The 17,268-nt window shown below is 41.0% G+C and overlaps 3 protein-coding genes across 3 annotated transcripts; 2 read left to right on the forward strand and 1 right to left on the reverse strand.

Moving 5' to 3' along the window:
- Positions 1 to 291: 291 nt before the first annotated feature.
- LOC129096370 (uncharacterized) lies at positions 292 to 2,391 on the forward strand. Its single transcript, XM_054605137.1, has 3 exons — positions 292 to 741; positions 863 to 896; positions 1,243 to 2,391. Exons 1-3 carry the CDS (start codon positions 499 to 501, stop codon positions 1,626 to 1,628), a joined length of 663 nt encoding a protein of 220 aa, XP_054461112.1. The 5' UTR covers positions 292 to 498; the 3' UTR covers positions 1,629 to 2,391.
- A 3,163-nt stretch (positions 2,392 to 5,554) lies between these two features.
- On the reverse strand, positions 5,555 to 8,691 carry LOC129096309 (tumor necrosis factor ligand superfamily member 14-like). Its single transcript, XM_054605065.1, has 8 exons — positions 8,605 to 8,691; positions 8,408 to 8,493; positions 7,868 to 8,121; positions 6,919 to 6,987; positions 6,796 to 6,826; positions 6,552 to 6,623; positions 6,193 to 6,430; positions 5,555 to 6,008 (listed from the first exon to the last, which is right to left on the reverse strand). The coding sequence occupies exons 3-8, from the start codon at positions 8,063 to 8,065 to the stop codon at positions 5,810 to 5,812; spliced, it is 807 nt and encodes a 268-aa protein (XP_054461040.1). The 5' UTR covers positions 8,066 to 8,121; positions 8,408 to 8,493; positions 8,605 to 8,691; the 3' UTR covers positions 5,555 to 5,809.
- Positions 8,692 to 12,307: 3,616 nt separating this feature from the next.
- On the forward strand, positions 12,308 to 17,225 carry tmed1b (transmembrane p24 trafficking protein 1b). Its single transcript, XM_054604924.1, has 4 exons — positions 12,308 to 12,562; positions 14,387 to 14,484; positions 14,586 to 14,775; positions 17,016 to 17,225. Exons 1-4 carry the CDS (start codon positions 12,311 to 12,313, stop codon positions 17,223 to 17,225), a joined length of 750 nt encoding a protein of 249 aa, XP_054460899.1. The 5' UTR covers positions 12,308 to 12,310.
- The last annotated feature ends 43 nt before the right edge of the window (positions 17,226 to 17,268 follow it).

Below are 17,268 nucleotides of genomic sequence, written 5' to 3' on the forward strand. Positions count from 1 at the left end.
ACATAACGTTTTCACTGTCTCCATTGTGCTACTTTTTGCCAGCCGTGTGAGCTTCAAAGCGGAGTGAGAACTGCGTCGGAATGAAGCCCGGTGAGGCTGGAGGATGCGCATTTTCTCTCCCTTTCGTTTTCCACTTGCGCAACCCGAGGGAGAGCCGTGGAAAGTCTGTGCGTCTCGTTTTCTCACCTTACGTGAAGCGAAGGAGGGAGGGGCTGTGTGAGACTGCGAGAGGGAAATCCATGACTTCCGCGTTTTTCCCTCCGCGTCTGAAACTCTGTGCAAAGTAGAGTGGACTATAAAAAGCCATCATGGAGCTGACAGACGTGACATTCTCATTAACTGGGCTGTGTGATAACAAGGGGGACTATCTTTGGAGGAGGGAAACGGCCGATCACCTGGAGTTGTACGACTTGTAGCCTACAAACAAAAGCCTTTTTATTCGCTGCAATTCAATATCTGGACAGTCTCCCTGAAGCTCAGGCATTCTACTGCTGATTGATGGGACACCAGGATAAAGAAATGGACGTAGAGTCTCTCCAGAAGAGCGTCCGCCGTCGTGGGAGCTGCCTGGACGTTTTTCTCGTCGTGTCAATCATTTTTCTGTTTGTGGCGGTGACGGCTGCGACCGCCGGAGGGTTGATTCTTGTGATGGAGCTGCGGTCCAAACTGGAGTCCAAGCTACCGTCGTTTGTGTTGGAAACGTCAGAGCTGACAGGAGACGCACCTGGCCACCCATTCAAGGTAAACAAGTGACTCGTATTATTCAGATTTTGAACAAGTACCTGTTTATTCCCTCCTTTATAACGTTTGACCCATGACCTCTGCACATTTTAATCTAATCTTAATCTATTTTTTTCAACAGACGCAGGATTTTGTCCATCTGGGAGCCACATCAAGTAAGTCTACTTTTATACATTAAAAGCACCCACGTGACAATTGTTAGGGGGCAGTTTGCAAAAAAAAACAAACAATAATGAATAATAATCAGATGATAATGATGTCTCCCTTAAGGCCATAATGTAAAACATGTTCCCTCTCCATAGACATAGGGACATTTCCAAGCTTTAAGATGTAGAAAGCCTGCGTTTGCATCACTAAAATTACATTAAATTGACATATAATGTTTTTAGCTGAGCCAAATCATTTAAGACAAGGCAACACTGGAAATGAATCTAACTATTCAGCCTGCTCTTGAACTTTGTAAACATCATCTAAATGAGATGTGTTTGTCTCCTCCTGCAGACGAGTTGAAGAACTTCACCATGCCCCTGAGACCGGTCGACTTTGCTGATATGAGTTCTGTGGGAAGCAACTTCTTGTTTAATGCAGAGCATTATTCGCTGCAGGCCAAACGGACGGGGACCTACTTCATGTACATTAGTCTCAACCTCACGTGCAACTACATATGCAAAGCGGGCGTCCTCAGGGTCCATCTGGGCGATAAGCTCACCTGCGAGGTGCAGCTTCCAGAATTGGCAGACTCAACACCTGTGAGCAGAAAGTGCTGGACGGTGAGCCAGCTGAAGGGGGAAGAGCTGGCGGCTCAGATGTATGTACCGAAGGAGGGACTGGAGGACTGGAAACTGGAGCTGAGCGGCTCAGGACTCGGGATGTTCCTGGTGGGCTAATGTGCGCACACGCAGTACCGCTGCTGGCATGAAGATGCAGATGTGCCCGTTGACCTTCAGGTCGTAACTTAAGAACAACACCAGTTTGTGTTTTTCTTAGTCAAGTCAAAGCTATGACTACAGTTCATGCAAACTAAGTTGATGAAGCTCAGCCGGATTTTCAGGTGGAATCTGAAGAGAAATTGCATTTATGATAATGCAAACAGCAGGTGGAAAAGACTAGACACTCGGCTTATTCTGTATAAATGTGCATACAGTATGTTACTCTGTAAATTATATATTTATTTGATAATATGGAACTATTTATATACCTATATATTTATGGACATTTTTTTGATGAAGATATCACTACATTAATGTTGATGTGCAATACACTGCAAGTTTAATCAGCCTAACTGAGTCAAATGTGATTTCAAAGCTCTGTTTTCATTTTATAAATGATGTGGGGCATTAAGTAGAGTCTTACAAAAATGTGTTATTATGATTCTGCTCTATAACCCACAACAAGTTCCTCAGGGGCCTCATTTAGATCTTGTGTAGTAAAAGGTGAAGTAATTTAAACGCTTCTGGCAAGTGATGAGTATCAATGATTAGTAACACTCCGCACGTAAAATGACTTTACAGAAACGAGGTCCCATGAAAATGATCATTCTGTAAATCGTGACTAAGACATCTTTAATATGTGGACAAATGAACTGAAAAAAAAAAGGGTTTTGTTTTGAAAGATATGTAAGTCCTATGGACAAACTACACATTGTTGAATGTATTTAATGGTATTCCATATTAAACGTGGATATGGTGAACACTGCGTTCGTTCTGGTGTGAAAAGTCGAAAATGACGAGTGTGAAAGTGATTGAGACAAAGTTTCAAGTGGAATATATGAAAAGTTTACATGTAACGGAAAGTTCCCTGCTGTTACGCAGTGCATACCGGGAACTGCATAGACATCACTTCCTGTTTATTTACCAAACAGAGTGGGTTAGGAAAAAAAACTCTCAGCAAACAAACACGAATACACTTCTTGTGTGATATAAAACCAAGTGAAAACACAAAGTTACCTGCTATTAGGAGATATAAGTTTTGGCTTTTATTTTGTCAAAGCACACATGAAGCAGAAGGCATGCTTAAATAATTAAGAAGAAATGCAGAATGCAATTTAAAGAATTACAGCTGGTTAAATGAGATCATTACTCCTGAAGAGTGTATGCCTGTGTTAAGTGTGCTTTTTAAAATGTTTACTCATTCTCCTCCATTTATTTTCTTTATGATAAATCACTGATCAAAAATATTGATTCCCAAACTAAAAAACTAATTATCTAAGTACAATTCATTAATTGTGCTCAGAGCTACACATCAGTGGCTCAAGGTGTAGTTAAATCCATTACTTAAAGCGGTTACAATCAATATCCTTATATTAACAATGTATGCCATGCATGTATTTAATGACAATGTGAAGGAGTTGTTCATAGTGATGAACCTAAAAAGAATAATTTCTCAAATCTGCAGCTCCCTTGAATTTTACGGAGCGTTATAGGAGGTTTCATCTCCTCCTTAAGCTAATGCCCTGGTTCGCTCTAACCACTCTCTTTGGCATAATTTTGGGCTATTTTCTGTGAAAAAGCTCCAAAACCCCAATCTACACTACCTGCACAGCATCAAACAGCAAACAGACTCAGTTAGTTATTAGCTACTAAACATAGTAAACATAAATAAAGTTATTATTATTATTATTATTATTATTATTATTATTATTATTATTGTGGGGCATTTAGCAGCTAAAAAGACAAATATTTCCTTCATGAGGTGGTAGAGACCAAAACAGAGATACAAGAGAGTGAATATTTTAATTACATTCATAATTTTGACATAAAAATCTAATTTACTGATAATACTGCTCTATAACAAGTAGATATGTAAATTAGCAACTATTTGCTAACAAGTTTTCCATATCAACTTAAAGGGTGTTGATATGTCACTGTTTTGCTCACATGTTGTTTCCACTGCCCCAAAATGGCCAAACAGAGTTATTTCTGGTTGTTATGCCCACTGTCTTTACTCGTCTTTTTTTGGAAGAGTGCCGGCTCTCCGTTTCTCAAGTCTGCCACGCCCCCTTTCAGTGTCTGGAGCACCCACACCTGAGAGTCACCAGTCCGTCAGTGGAGCAGGATATCAAACCCCCTGATCCAGTGCTTCTTCTGGCCTCTCTCTCTCTCCTGGCCTCTGAGCTGTTTGTTGGCTGCTGCTGCTGCCGCCGTCACTGTGAGCGTTTGTAGTGCCGAACCTGTGTTTTGATTGTCCCTGAGTACAGGTCTATGTGGTTACCCTGGTTTCTGTAGTCCAGTTGGTGTGGGAGTTTTGTTAATTATTTTAGCCTTAGAGATCCTGACGCCCCTGCTTCCATTTTAGTTTGTTTATTTCTGTTAATCATTACTTAATCATGAGTGTTACTTATTTTTAGTCCGTATGTGTTGCAGCTGCCTTATCCTTTCATTTTGTTTCAACTTTTGCCAACCAGTTGTGTTACTTCCTGTTTAGCCCTAGACACATTAAATAGGCTAAAGGTTTACCTCTAGTAGTGCTAAGGTGCCATATGTTTTTATATATATAAGTGGGTCCCTGTTTTGTTTGTATCGTGCACACAGGTGACGAGATGATTCACAACCAACAATGGTTTCCCACTATTCAACTAATCTAGGAGTGGTGATAACGCACCAGGAAACCCAGTAACACACAACGAAGACACAAAGCTAGTAAACATTGATGTTAACAATGTATCATTAAAAATACCTAAAAAAAAATCATCTTTTCAAATGCTTTATGAGGAGGCGAATGTATTCAACCCATGTGTTTGACCTCAAGGGCATCCCAATGTGTTCTGGTGAGTAATGCTGAATTTAAACATTATATTTGTATGCTCACAAGAAATCTCCACAAAAGATGCATTGACAAGGTAAAAGTGCATAAAACATAACAAGTTTTTTAAAAAGTATTTTAAGTCCTGCATTGTTTTCATCTATGTTAACATTCTGGCTTTATTCTTTGCTGTCTTTGTTAGTGTATTTGTGTGTTTCTTGGTGAATTACAACCAACACCACATGAGGTGTTTTCTATATGCAAAGCGGCCATGCTCAAGCTGCAAGAGTATCATTTTGTGTTTGTTTCACGCAGATACACAGGTGTTTATCTGCATTTCAGAGCAGGAAATGACCCAAATATCTCAGCCGCTTCTGAGGTCAGTCTTTCAACTGACATTCACTTGGCTACCTGTCTGTCTACCTGTCTCTATGGTTTCCTATGTTTGTTACGCTTTGCTTTCTGCATTTCCTTTTCCACACAAATACCCTGGCAGAATTCCCTTGTTGGCTACCAAACTCTCCTTTACTTAATTTCTCTGTACCTCCATATGTCCTTTTATTTTTTTATTTTTTTTTACATTTGAGACCATGTCGCAGTGTATGCAAAACTTTCCCCTGTACTGCAAGAATAGCTGAGTCAGCCACACCATCCTCTGCACCTCAGCAACTCTTCCCCTCCATCCTCTCCTCTGTGCAGCCTTACTCAACCACATCACAGACACACACTCACACACACACACACACACACACACACACACACACACACACACACACACACACACACACACACACACACACACACACACACACACACACACACACACACACACAAACTCAGTGAGAGAGGTGTTGGTGTATGAAATATATCTATAAATTTGCAACTGTGTTATGTGGTTAGTGTCAGTGTTCTCAAGCAATCCAATCTGCTTAAAAACAGTCCTCTGTTTGTTTTGCACTGTTTATCACACGGGAAGCAAAGATATCTCTTCCTAATCTACCACAGAACATCTATTTAAAACATGTTTATTTTGCCTTTATCAGCAGCTCAAGCCACTTTACACTTGTTTGATGAGAAACCATATTTTATTCACACAACAAAATATGCAACATTGTAGGATTATATAATCTGAATATCAGATACTTTTTTTTATGATATCACAACCATTTGTTGCTTTTTCACAAGGAACTCAAATACATTAATTGAGTATGGTATAATTTAGGTTATATACTGTATATGTTAGATATACATCATTCACCACAACAAATGGTGTAAATTACAAAACACACAGAGGTACAGAATATGATCACATTGTGGGACGGAGGTGTTATTGCAGAATACTGCCTGGTAATATCATAAAGGCTCCCATGAGATTGTCAATAGGTCCTGGACGCATCTTGTTTTTGTTTTCCAATGTGACGAAAATTCCATCTCCACTCTGCAGGTGGAAGATCCCAGCCAGAAAACTGTTCCACAGATCCTCCCCGCCTGAAGCCTTTGCCTTGGAATGACTCGGGCAGCGGACACTGGAGGAAAGATGTCGGAGAAGTCAGAAAAGCAAACTCATTGCAACATTAATGAAGACAGCATTGATTTCAGCTTTTAAATAAACAGATGACAAAGCTGCATGCCGGTTGCACCCGAGTAAGCAGTTGTAAGCACATGTGCTACTACAGAGGAAGTAAGTAAAGAGTGGTGACACTGACTAACCTTTTTGATCTCATAAGTTCTATAGAATTGTCGTAGGCTCTAGTGACTTTCATGATCTTGTGCTGGATAAGAGAACACTCCTCTGAAGCATTTATTGTCAATTTGGAGTAGAGGTAGTAGTAACCGTCCTTCTCCACTAACAACTTGCCATCTTTGTAGCCCATGTTGTGGGTGACGGTTTCGCCAACTTTATCTACCCACAGCAAGATGTTGTTCAAGCCTATAGGGTTGTCGGCGCCTGGGATTAAGATGAGATAGAAGAGGGAAAAGAGTTGTTGTGGGGAAAAAAAGAGAATTAGGGGGGATATTTGAATGAATCATTGGTGTCATATTCAGTAATCTGGTTTGAGAGCTCTAACCTATGAGTTGAGCAAAGGGCCTCTGTTGGACTTGATCCAGGTTTGCCAGCATCTTGGGAATGTCATTGGACTCTATTCAAGAAAGCGGGGTCGCACCAAACAATCAATCAATGCAAAAGCTTCACAGGAATTCACATGACAGGTTTGGTAAGTTCTCAAAAATATACTTTATCACTGATTAATTCAGACATAATATTGTGTGGCTCATCATAATCAAAAATGGAAACGGAGAGTAATTCCATACCTTCAGGTCCCACTTGACTCATGGTGTCACCCTGAAACAGAAAAAAAGGTGTGAAATTCGAAAACGCCAACACACATCTGGATGCGCAACAGTGTAAGACCTGACTCAAACGGCCACACTTACCTGCTGGCCAGATGTTTGGGGATGGGACAGGTTCTGGCAGAGAGGGGAATATTTACAGAGGGAAAATTCCTGCCGGGAGAGGAAATTAAAAGAGAGGGTGAGACTTACAGAATGAACACATGGGTTAGTAATGAAATCTGTGTGTGTTTGAAATGAAGATGTCAAAAGTTCAACCGCATGTAAGAACAGGAAGTGTCCTGCTTCAGGGAAACCAATAGAAAAGTACACAAAAATAATGACATATCGTCATCTGACACAAAAAAACAATGAAGCCCCAATTATATAAAAAAGTTTTATTAGTGGTTTCACTTGACCACTGTTTTTTGATCTTATTTAATTTGGTAATTTACAGTAATGCTGTAATAAAGGTACTTGAAGGGCCTCAGCCTTAATGTGATATAAACTAAATAATGTAGCAAAATGTTACATGCCAACGTTCTGATTAGGAAATGAGAAATCCAGTGGCTGGTAAAGTGATGAGTGTCATTTTGGACATTGTACGGGTTTTTGTATTACATAACACGCAAAAGTGAACAACATAATAGAGACAGGTGTGTAAGAAACAACATTATGAAACTATCTGAGAAAAGTGAAGTTATACTGTGGGTTTGCACTTGAGAGAGAAAAGAAAGGGAAGTAGAACTAGAGAAAGAGTCCATTTGACACATTTGTCACTAACTAAAAGAGCAAATGATGGCCCACGCACTAAGCATTCAGGTGTCCGCTGTAGTATGTGTGTCTGGTTATGACGTAGGGGAAAATAGGGAAACTTTCGGAAAAAGGAATTTCCATGTGTTCAAAACAAAGAGGCTTCTCCTGTCACACACACACACACACACACACACACACACACACACACACACACACACACACACACACACACACACACACACACACACACACACACACACACACACACACACAAACACACATTAAAATGCAGCCTCACCTCCGTTTTTTTGTATAGTCTGTAGATGAAACATCCCTCGACAAAAAGTCCCAACAGGGTGAGTCCCACCAGCAGCAGAAGAAACTTTTGGCTTACTCTAGCCCATCTCGATTCCTTCCCGTTGGGATTGGAGATGTAGTTTGCTTGTGTGTCCACCACAAACACCTCGGGACACGTAACCACACCACCCTCTGCCATCCCACCAGATCACACTCCAACTGGGATGTTAGGGCTAAAGGTCAAAGGGCCTGATGCTGCATTGAAGGAAAAAAGACAGGGTTATGGTTAGGTAAAGCAAAGAAACTGGGAACAGAAAGGAGATTACAAAAAAACAAAAGGCACAAACAGACTGAGACGAAGACATGAGACATAAAGACATGGCCTCAAGCAACCAATGCGATGCAACCAGTCACCAGCTTCTGGGAAACAAAGTGATTTCTTAATACCTTTACTACTGCCAGCGCACAAGAACAGACAGCTTCAACATGTCAAATAAATGAAAAAAAAAAGAATTTCACAGTTAGTTTAGGAAGAGATTACCTTGGATTTAAATGTGCACTAGATGTTTGTACACAGCTCAGTCAGCCATCCAGCAGCACAGGGGGGTTTTCACACCTCTGAAACTCCTTAGGGATATAAAAGGCCCAAAATACTCTTAAAATATGTATTAAAATAAATAAACGTTACCAACATGCTCTTATATACTGCTGTGTATCATGACTTCTCTAATGTCTCACCTTCTGAGAAGAAGAAAATCCTCCGTCTGCACCGCGAGTACAGATCTTTCCACCTCTTTTGTATGCTCGCCCGCTGTCAACTATCAGTAATAATGCTTTTGAAGCAAATGCAAGGAGGAAATGAAGATGACATAGAGAAAGAGAGAGAGAGAGAGAGAGAGAGAGAGAGAGAGTTGTGTTCATGTGAGTGTGAGTGTGCACGGGACACTCCCCACCAATATAGTTATCGTCCCTAAGCTGACACTTCCTTTTCTCACTCTTCAGTTTCTCACTCACTGTGTGTCATGTTCTGTTGAGCACTTTAGGTTGTCTGTCGCCATTTTCTGTTTGTCTGTTTGTCTGATGTCTTTGAAACAGTAGAGTTGGATGGGGCGGCTGAGCTGAACGGGGTCAAGTTTTCAAATTCACACCCGTATACTTTTGACCGCGACCCGCGGCTGCTACCACAGCCCTGCACTACATCACCCACACAGTCATATTTATTTGCAATTGAATGATGTAGAGCATTCACAAAGCGTCTTCCCACACTGTCAGGCTTTCTCACATATTTGCCTTCACAATGCGATGTTTTGAGCTACATTTTTTTTCTTTTTGGGGTAAGTTGTGGGTCTCTCATTCCTGCTGACAAACCTGCAGTGATTGAAGATGACTAATGTGTTGCAGAGGTTTAGAGAGTGTGAAGCAAACTACAGCTCGAGTGCAAGGCCTCATGTGGCAACACTTTATTTTTTCATGTTTAGGGTCACTGTTTTGTTCAAGAGTTGCGTCACTTTTCATTCTTCCTTTTTCAACTCATATTTCTTATCATGGGTAATTTGATCGATACTTGTTTTCTGTTTTGAAGTACAATGTGCTTTTGCCTGCTTTGTCCACCAATGTAATTCTTCCTTTCTCATGTATGTGGACAGCTAAGGAGAAGTGCAGAAATGTCTCAAATCTATGTTGGTTATCGAATATTCTTCTTTCTCTTTTGTTTTTCCTCTTATTCTTTTTCTTTACATACCTCAGAACCAAGTATTCGGATAAATACTTTCATATCCGCCTCTTTATCGAACATATCTTTTTCACATGTGCTGTATGATGTTGATATTAAATGTTTTCTTTTATTTCTCTGCTGCATAACAAAGAGCCAATAAAGTATTTGACTTATTTAAAAGAGATGATTCAAGCTTTGTTGAGTGAGAAACTTAATCAGTTCTTTTTTTCTTTGTTGTAGGAGGGGTCCATTTCACATGAACTACACTACATACTCCTTGACTCACTTTCCACCCACGCACTATAACACACAGACACATACACACGCACACAAACACACACACAAACAAACACACATACGCACACTGTGTTCAGTGGAGATAAAGACTCTGGGAGGACAGACGGAAATCTACAGACGTGGTCGGCCGCTGTGGTTGTTGCTTTTTAAATGCAGTTATTGAGGGAAATAGATGGACCTGGACATGTGTGGAACCCATGAAGTAACTGTGTGAATTATTATATATGTTATACATTAAGTTAAGAATAAAATTTAGATTTATGAAAAAAAAGAAAGCATCTTCTGATTACTTTCATAGTAACTTTTCATTTTTTTCATCTCCTCACTCTTTGTTGCCCATGTTGTGAATCTGCTATTTTCTTTGCTTATAGAAATTGCTGAATCTGCAACGATGAGGCTTCTTGAGCACCATGGGGATAAGGACGTCACCTAAGCTGCAGCACAGGTGTAACAAACAAAATTTAGGAATATTTCAATACATTTAAGCGTCCCAGAATGCCATTAAAGTGAACCAGCAGTGACAATAAAAGGGCATGGCTGACTTTGGATCACCTGAATGATAAGAAGCTATTACTAATGTCACACCTATCGTCTAGGAGTCTATTTCTTTTTCTAACTTGGTGCACTACGCTCACCCTCTCATAGTGTTTTATAGGGGCTTCAAAAATTCTAAAAATCAAACATAAAGTGCTTGCGACACATTCAGTAGATGACAAAATATCTGTGTGAACGGCCAATGATGACACATGATAACAACATCAACAACAACAACAATAATAATAATATAATAATAGTTGTAATACTACTGTTACTACTACTATTATTATTAATTAATAATAATAATAATAATAATAATAATAATAATAATAATAATAATGCTTATTAGTTAGTATTATTAATATTATGACACCTCAAAGTAAATTCATAGGGGTAAATTAATTAAAATGATGGCTGAATTCCATTTAGCTGCTTTGCTGTCATGGTGACTGTCTTTTATTGAGGTTATCGCAAATGACTGAACAAGGGAGAAATTTCGGACACAGCTAGGGGGAAAAAAAACTGGCCCAAATAGGGAACTTAAGTAATGAGAAGCTCTTTGAGTTCTTATCCGTATCATCTACATGCAGATTAACCCAAAGTAAGTAGGTTGTTCAACACATTGTTCAGCAGGACTCTACTGATTACAGGAACATAAACCAATGATCAGCACATGCCAGTCATGTTGCATCAACCACAACCAAAAAATCCCCAGCGTTGTTATTTAAAGACATTATTCAGAAACTGAACAAACGTTCATTTTCTGACAGGAACCTTTTCACAGCTGCAGCTAGGAAAATGAGTAATGGCTTGGTTTTGTTTTAGATGTACTAATTATCAAGCATTGACAATATTTACTGTTGCTGTCAATGCCTGCTAGCTGACAAACCTACCCATTGTTAAGTTTATTACTTGCAGCTGTGTCTGCGTATGCTCCGATATGTGAAAATATTCGTAGTAAATGGAGTGCGACAGTGGCTACATTATGTGTCCGACACAGTAAAACAACAATTAAAAGTGTTAAATTAACTCTTATTAACTCTTACTAGTGTTTGCATCCACCCATAGTGTGTATCTAGGAAGTAAATCAAGAAGGAACTGTCAAGCTTAACAAGTAATGAAGGGGAAGGAAGGCCTGGTCATTTTGTTGCTCCTCTCAATCTCAACCTGGTCTGAGATCCTAATAATGGGAGAGGTTCAGGAAGCGATCAAGCCCACAATCGGCCAGCTTCAGCACTATAACGCTCTGGGGGCGTCCCAAAGCTGGATCAGTATCAGTCACAGTGTGCACAAAAAGAGCCCCAATATAATATTAGAAACATGGCAGTAATGGTACGGAGATGATGTTCATAATAATAGTTACAGCCTGAGCCTGCTGAGCCGTTGTGGAGCAATAAAGGTTATGTCCTTATCAGGGTAAATTCTTTTTTGACCTTGGAAAGAGCAAACGACCATGATTTCCCTTGTTTGACACACACTATAAGATGTTCAAGTTATTATTGTCATTAAAGTTTACTTAACATGTTATATAGTTTTTGGACTGCTGCTCCCTAACCACAAAAGACTGCACAATGAAATGTGTCTGCTAAACCAACAAGAGAGATTATTCCACAACCTGGCAACCCAAAAGTTACACTTATCTAAAAATAGTATATTAGTCAATTATTAATTGATCTTTTAAATAAAGCCATTAGTTACAACCTATAAATCCTGTATCAAGAGGTACCATGATGTTTGTCACTCTCTCACAGTAGTAGTTTCTGAGATTGAAGCCCTCAACCCTGCAGTGATTGGAGAATTATGCTACTCTTCCTCCTCTGATTGGTCCACAGCATTGCCCTCGTCCTGGGGCCTCCGTCCAATCACAGCACCGCAAAGTTCTGCTGCGGAAGAGCGATGAGAAGGAGATGGCTGAACTTAGATAGTCCTGTGCTTGGACACATCTCCACCATGGACCTTCTCCGGAGGAAAGAAGGGTGCAGTGGACGCCTGCTCGTCCTCGCTCTGGTGCTCGTGTGGTGTTCAGGGACTGCGGACGGATTCGGACAAAACCTGGACAGCGAGTTCACGTTTCTGCTGCCAGCCGGAAGATCCGAGTGTTTCTTTCAAACAGCATTAAAGAATGGCACCATGGAGGTCGAATATCAGGTAACTGTGTGTCTGGTCAGCACGCACAATCAATCAGTGTGTTCACATTAACGTGCCTACTGCAAAAGTCTTGCAGCAGAGACACATGATGCAATGTTCGAGGCTATTCCTGCAGCTAGCTGACTTGCAGGAAGTGTATTTGCATGCTCTAAGCTGTGCATGTTTTGTATGAGCCAGCTATAAACTGGAGCTGTTGTCTGGTGGTAGTGCATATTTCTCCATTATCTTCATATTGTGTTATTGTGGCCTATCAATCAAACAACCTAGCTCATATTTTCCAGAAACTATGGGAAGAAAAACCAATCCACAACGTTAAATCAAAACATTCAGAGCACCTTTTTTTTTTGGTTGCAAGATTGCAATGAAATGTGTACTTCCTGAAAGAGACCACTCCTGCTTCTAAGAAAAGATCAGTGTTGAAAAAATAGTGTACAGGAAATGAGATAATACACACATTGCTCATAGTAAGTTTGTAATGAGTCACGATGCAAATGATAGGCTGTTCAAATATGAACGTTTCAGATCCTATTAGCCTCTGGTCACCAAGCAGGTTGTACTCTAAGGGAGGTCCTGGTCCTGGTCCTGGTCCTGGTCCTCGTCCTGGTCCTCGTCCACAAGAACAGCTACCAGACCAGTGTTGAGAGAGAAGAGGGGTCTAGGAATAATTATAAGCACCATTGCACTATTGACTTACCTTTTGCAGATTGCATTGTATCTATAGATATATCTATATATATCTATCTATATAGTATCTAGTCAAGTGTCTATGTTTACCTTGTTCATCTTGTTTGTCCCTGTTTTAGCTCTCCATTTCTGTGCATGTACATTGAGCATCAAAATACCTAAGTCAAAATTCAATGTATGTGTTCACACTTACTTGGACATTAAAGCTGATTCTGATTCTAGGAAGGACAAATCCCCATATCTGTTGTCTGACATTCAATCAGGAAATTGATTTAGTTATTCAAAGGTCAATAGCTGGATCTTAAAGTCAGTAAATAGTATTTTATTTACAGGATGCCCACTAGTAGGGGCAGCTGCCACAGGCCCTTTGTGTGCACCGTGAAATCTCCAGTCTACTGTTTTAGCTAACAATTCTTTCCATTATCCATTAACCTGCTAAGTATTTTCTCCATGAGTCATGCTAAATGTTGTAAAATATTGAAACATGTTTATCATAATGTTCCAGAACCCAGATCAATTATTTCAGTTTGCTTGTTTTGTCCAAAAATGATTCCAAAACCAAGATATTATCAGTTTCCTATGACAGACGTCGAAGGAAATGAGCAAATATTCACATTAGAGATTCTAAAATTAGTGAATTTTGGGCATTTTTTAACTGATTGACTACCTGTTTCAGCTCTACTTCTGTCCAGAACCATATAAATCACTCAAAAAACACTTACCAACACAGGAACACGTCCTCTAATGTTCATTTTTATTACCAACCAGTGTGTTTGTTTAATGGGTGAGTCTCAATCTAAATGACGCCAATACAACCTCTCTTAACAGGCACTCGTAATCTCACTTGGAGATGTTTGTCTTGGGGGGGGCGCAGATCCTGGTGGCCGAGTGGTTAAGAGGGCACAGACCATGTAACTGCACTGTGTTTGGTACCATCCCAACTGGGCACCTTTGCCTTCATGTCATTCTCCTGTCTCTATTTACAAACATTACTTTCTGTCTGTATCTCTACTGTCACTGTCTCATTAAGACATACTGCAAAAAAATGATCTTCAAGATAGAAAGAGAGACAAAGGTTGACTTCTGAATATCATTATCTAGTTGCTAAGTGTGTGTATGTATTTGTTTGTGCACATCCAGGTGATCGCGGGTGCTGGTATGGATGTAGACTTTACCATCATCTCTCCAGAAGGCATCCGGCTCATCATGGAGTCTCGACGCTCTGATGGAGTCCACGTGTTAGTGCTTCTTTACATTGGCCTGAATCCATATTTCGCTCTACTGAGCTAGCACGGTTGATCTGTTGCTCTATATTTGACATCATTTCCTGTTATTCCAGGGTGGAGCCGACGGTGGAGGGAGACTATGAAATCTGCTTTGACAACAGCTTCAGTCGCTTCTCAGAGAAGATGGTGTTCTTTGAGATCATCATCGAGGGTCAAGGAGGAGATGTGGGCGGAGATGAAGAGTGGCCGGGATTAGTGGAGCCTGATGGGAGCCTTCTGGAGTACAAGCTGGACGACATTCGGGTGAGATGGTAGTTTAGGGATTGGAAATTAATTTATAAAGGAAATCTAGTTCACTTTGCATTTGACCTCTAAATACACCCCAATTGTTGGCATATATACACAACTAATGTCTGCACAACATCCGTTGAGTACGAGGGGAGATAGTTGTAACAGGTTTGTTGTGTAGTTGCAACCCAGTTCAGATTGCAAACATGTTTTAATCAGTCATGAACAGTATGAATACAGCTTTTTGTCAGGTTTAGATATCAAATACTGTTCAGTAGCTTGGCTGTTTAAATAATAAGGCTAGCATCATTCTGAATGTTTCTTATTGTCAGCAAATCCCATGAAAAGATCAAAACCAACAATCAACTGATCCGACAGACACATATTGTCTGTTTGCCATAGAGCTCCATTGTTGTACAAAAACTATTAAAGGAACATCAGTGAGCCTCGTTGTTGCACTGGGTGAAATGTTCCTACATTAGGACGAACATACATACTGTAGTTTATTTTGTCAATCCAAATACACCGTCCTGTTGCGGTAAATACTCCCTAGAGTATATTAATCCACACCTTAAAATGGTCCCCAACAAAGGCACTGTTTAATATTGTTTTGGTCACTTTTGCTAAAAAATACAGTGACCAGCTGTTTTATGAACTTATTGATTACATTACACTACATTACAGTCATTTGGCAGACGCTTTTATCCAAAGCGACTTACAATAAGTGGGGCGGCTGTGGCGTAGTGGAGAGCAAGGTAGTTCTCCAATCAGAGGGTCGGTGGTTCGATACCCGGCTTCAGCAGTCGATGTGTCCTTGGGCAAGACACTTAACCCCAAGTTGCTCCTGAAGGCTTGCCATCGGTGTGGACTGGATGTTGCATGAATGTTAGTTAGAGTCTGATGGTGGCACCTTGCATGGTAGCCTGTCATCAGTGTGTGAATGGGTGAATGATATGTAATATACTACTGATTGTAAGTCGCTTTGGATAAAAGCGTCTGCTAAATGACTGTAATGTAATGTAATGTAATGTGTATTCAACATAGGTATTCAAGAGAACTACTAGTCACCAGAAGTCATAAGTGCATCTCCTTTCTTAAATAGCATCTAAAAGCATAAACCAGAGCAAAAGTATAGTGCAGAAGCAAATTACTACGAAGACAATAAGTGCAACAAACTAATACGAATACAATAAGTGCTACAAACTAATACGAATACAATAAGTGCAACAAACTAATACGAATACAATAAGTGCAGCTGTGACCGGGTGGATCGGCCGCAGGGACCTCTGAGCGACGGGGCAACCAGTCGCCCCGAGGCAGCAGAGCGAAGTGGTCGGGCGGGGGTGTAGGGCTTGACCATGGCCTGGAGATAGGAAGGAGCTGTTCCTTTCACTGCCCTGTAGGCTAGCACCAGAGTCTTAAACTGGATGCGAGCTCTTACAGGGAGCCAGTGTAGAGAACGGAGAAGGGAAGTTGTGTGGGAGAACTTGGGGCGATTGAACACCAGACGTGCTGCAGCTTTCTGGACAAGCTCCAGAGGTCTGATGGCCGACGCCGGGGCTCCGGCAAGTAGTGAGTTGCAGTAGTCCAGGCGGGAGATGACCAGAGCCTGGATGAGCACCTGCGCCGTCTCCTCAGTGAGGAAGGGGCGAATCCTCCTGATGTTGTAGAGGAGGAATCTGCACCCAGATTCCTCACAGTCCAAGTTGGCGTCACCACGGTATCATCAATGGTGATGGACAGGTCTCGTGCGGGCAGCCCTTCCCCGGGAGGAACAGTAGCTAACAAATTGAATTTGAGGCTGAGTGCCACAGTCGGAATGGGGAAGTGGGAAAGTATTGAAAGACGCAGTTGTGGTTTTGGTCTCCTTGTGAGATCTGCTGACTTTATGGAAATAACGTCAGTCTTAACTTTTAACTGGTACACATCTACTAGAAGACTCATAACTGCTAACACTTGCTGGGAACATGAGCTACTCTGGGGGTCAGACCAGTGAGACCAAGCCACAGTGATGGTTTGGTCTATAACATAACCCAACATTATGATTTGCCAGCTGACATGCTGAGATTTACCACTTAATCAAAACCAGCAAGGAAAATAACCATGTCTGCTTAATTTGACAGAGCATGTGTCGAGAGTGGTTTAAAATTCTGTGTACTTTTGAGTCTTCTGTGTCTTTCACTTCCACTTCTCTCTCTCATTACAGCCACAGCTTTTTTTTTAAATCCCTCAAACTTTCCCCATATTTTTCGTAGGAGTCCATGGATTCTCTGCACAAACGCTTGGAGCGCAGCCGGCAGATGCAGACGGTGTTGCGGGCTTTTGAGGCGCGGGACCGAAACCTTCTGGAGGACAACCTGTGGAGGGTTTCCTTCTGGTCCTGCGCCAGTGTGCTGGTGATGCTGTGTGTGGCCTTTACCCAGGTAAATGGAGCACCGACACAACGCACAACACTTCTAATTTGAATCCGTCGCACACCAACATCATGCTATCTCTCTGTGTGTATTT

This window comes from Anoplopoma fimbria, chromosome 9, assembly GCF_027596085.1.
Source record: "Anoplopoma fimbria isolate UVic2021 breed Golden Eagle Sablefish chromosome 9, Afim_UVic_2022, whole genome shotgun sequence".
NCBI lineage: Eukaryota > Metazoa > Chordata > Actinopteri > Perciformes > Anoplopomatidae > Anoplopoma > Anoplopoma fimbria.

What these genes read in the sequence shown, in the direction of transcription:
- tmed1b (XM_054604924.1), top strand. Translation starts at nt 12,311, where the DNA reads ATGAGAAGGAGATGGCTGAACTTAGATAGTCCTGTGCTTGGACACATC. An exon ending in CGCTCTGATGGAGTCCACGT is followed by an intron (nt 14,485 to 14,585) that starts GTTAGTGCTTCT and finishes CTGTTATTCCAG; the next exon opens with GGTGGAGCCGACGGTGGAGG. An exon ending in ACAAGCTGGACGACATTCGG is followed by an intron (nt 14,776 to 17,015) that starts GTGAGATGGTAG and finishes TATTTTTCGTAG; the next exon opens with GAGTCCATGGATTCTCTGCA.
- LOC129096370 (XM_054605137.1), top strand. Translation starts at nt 499, where the DNA reads ATGGGACACCAGGATAAAGAAATGGACGTAGAGTCTCTCCAGAAGAGC. An exon ending in CACCTGGCCACCCATTCAAG is followed by an intron (nt 742 to 862) that starts GTAAACAAGTGA and finishes TTTTTTCAACAG; the next exon opens with ACGCAGGATTTTGTCCATCT. An exon ending in CCATCTGGGAGCCACATCAA is followed by an intron (nt 897 to 1,242) that starts GTAAGTCTACTT and finishes CTCCTCCTGCAG; the next exon opens with ACGAGTTGAAGAACTTCACC.
- LOC129096309 (XM_054605065.1), bottom strand. Translation starts at nt 8,065, where the DNA reads ATGGCAGAGGGTGGTGTGGTTACGTGTCCCGAGGTGTTTGTGGTGGAC. An exon ending in GACTATACAAAAAAACGGAG is followed by an intron (nt 6,988 to 7,867) that starts GTGAGGCTGCAT and finishes CTCTCCCGGCAG; the next exon opens with GAATTTTCCCTCTGTAAATA. An exon ending in GAACTTATGAGATCAAAAAG is followed by an intron (nt 6,009 to 6,192) that starts GTTAGTCAGTGT and finishes TCTTTCCTCCAG; the next exon opens with TGTCCGCTGCCCGAGTCATT.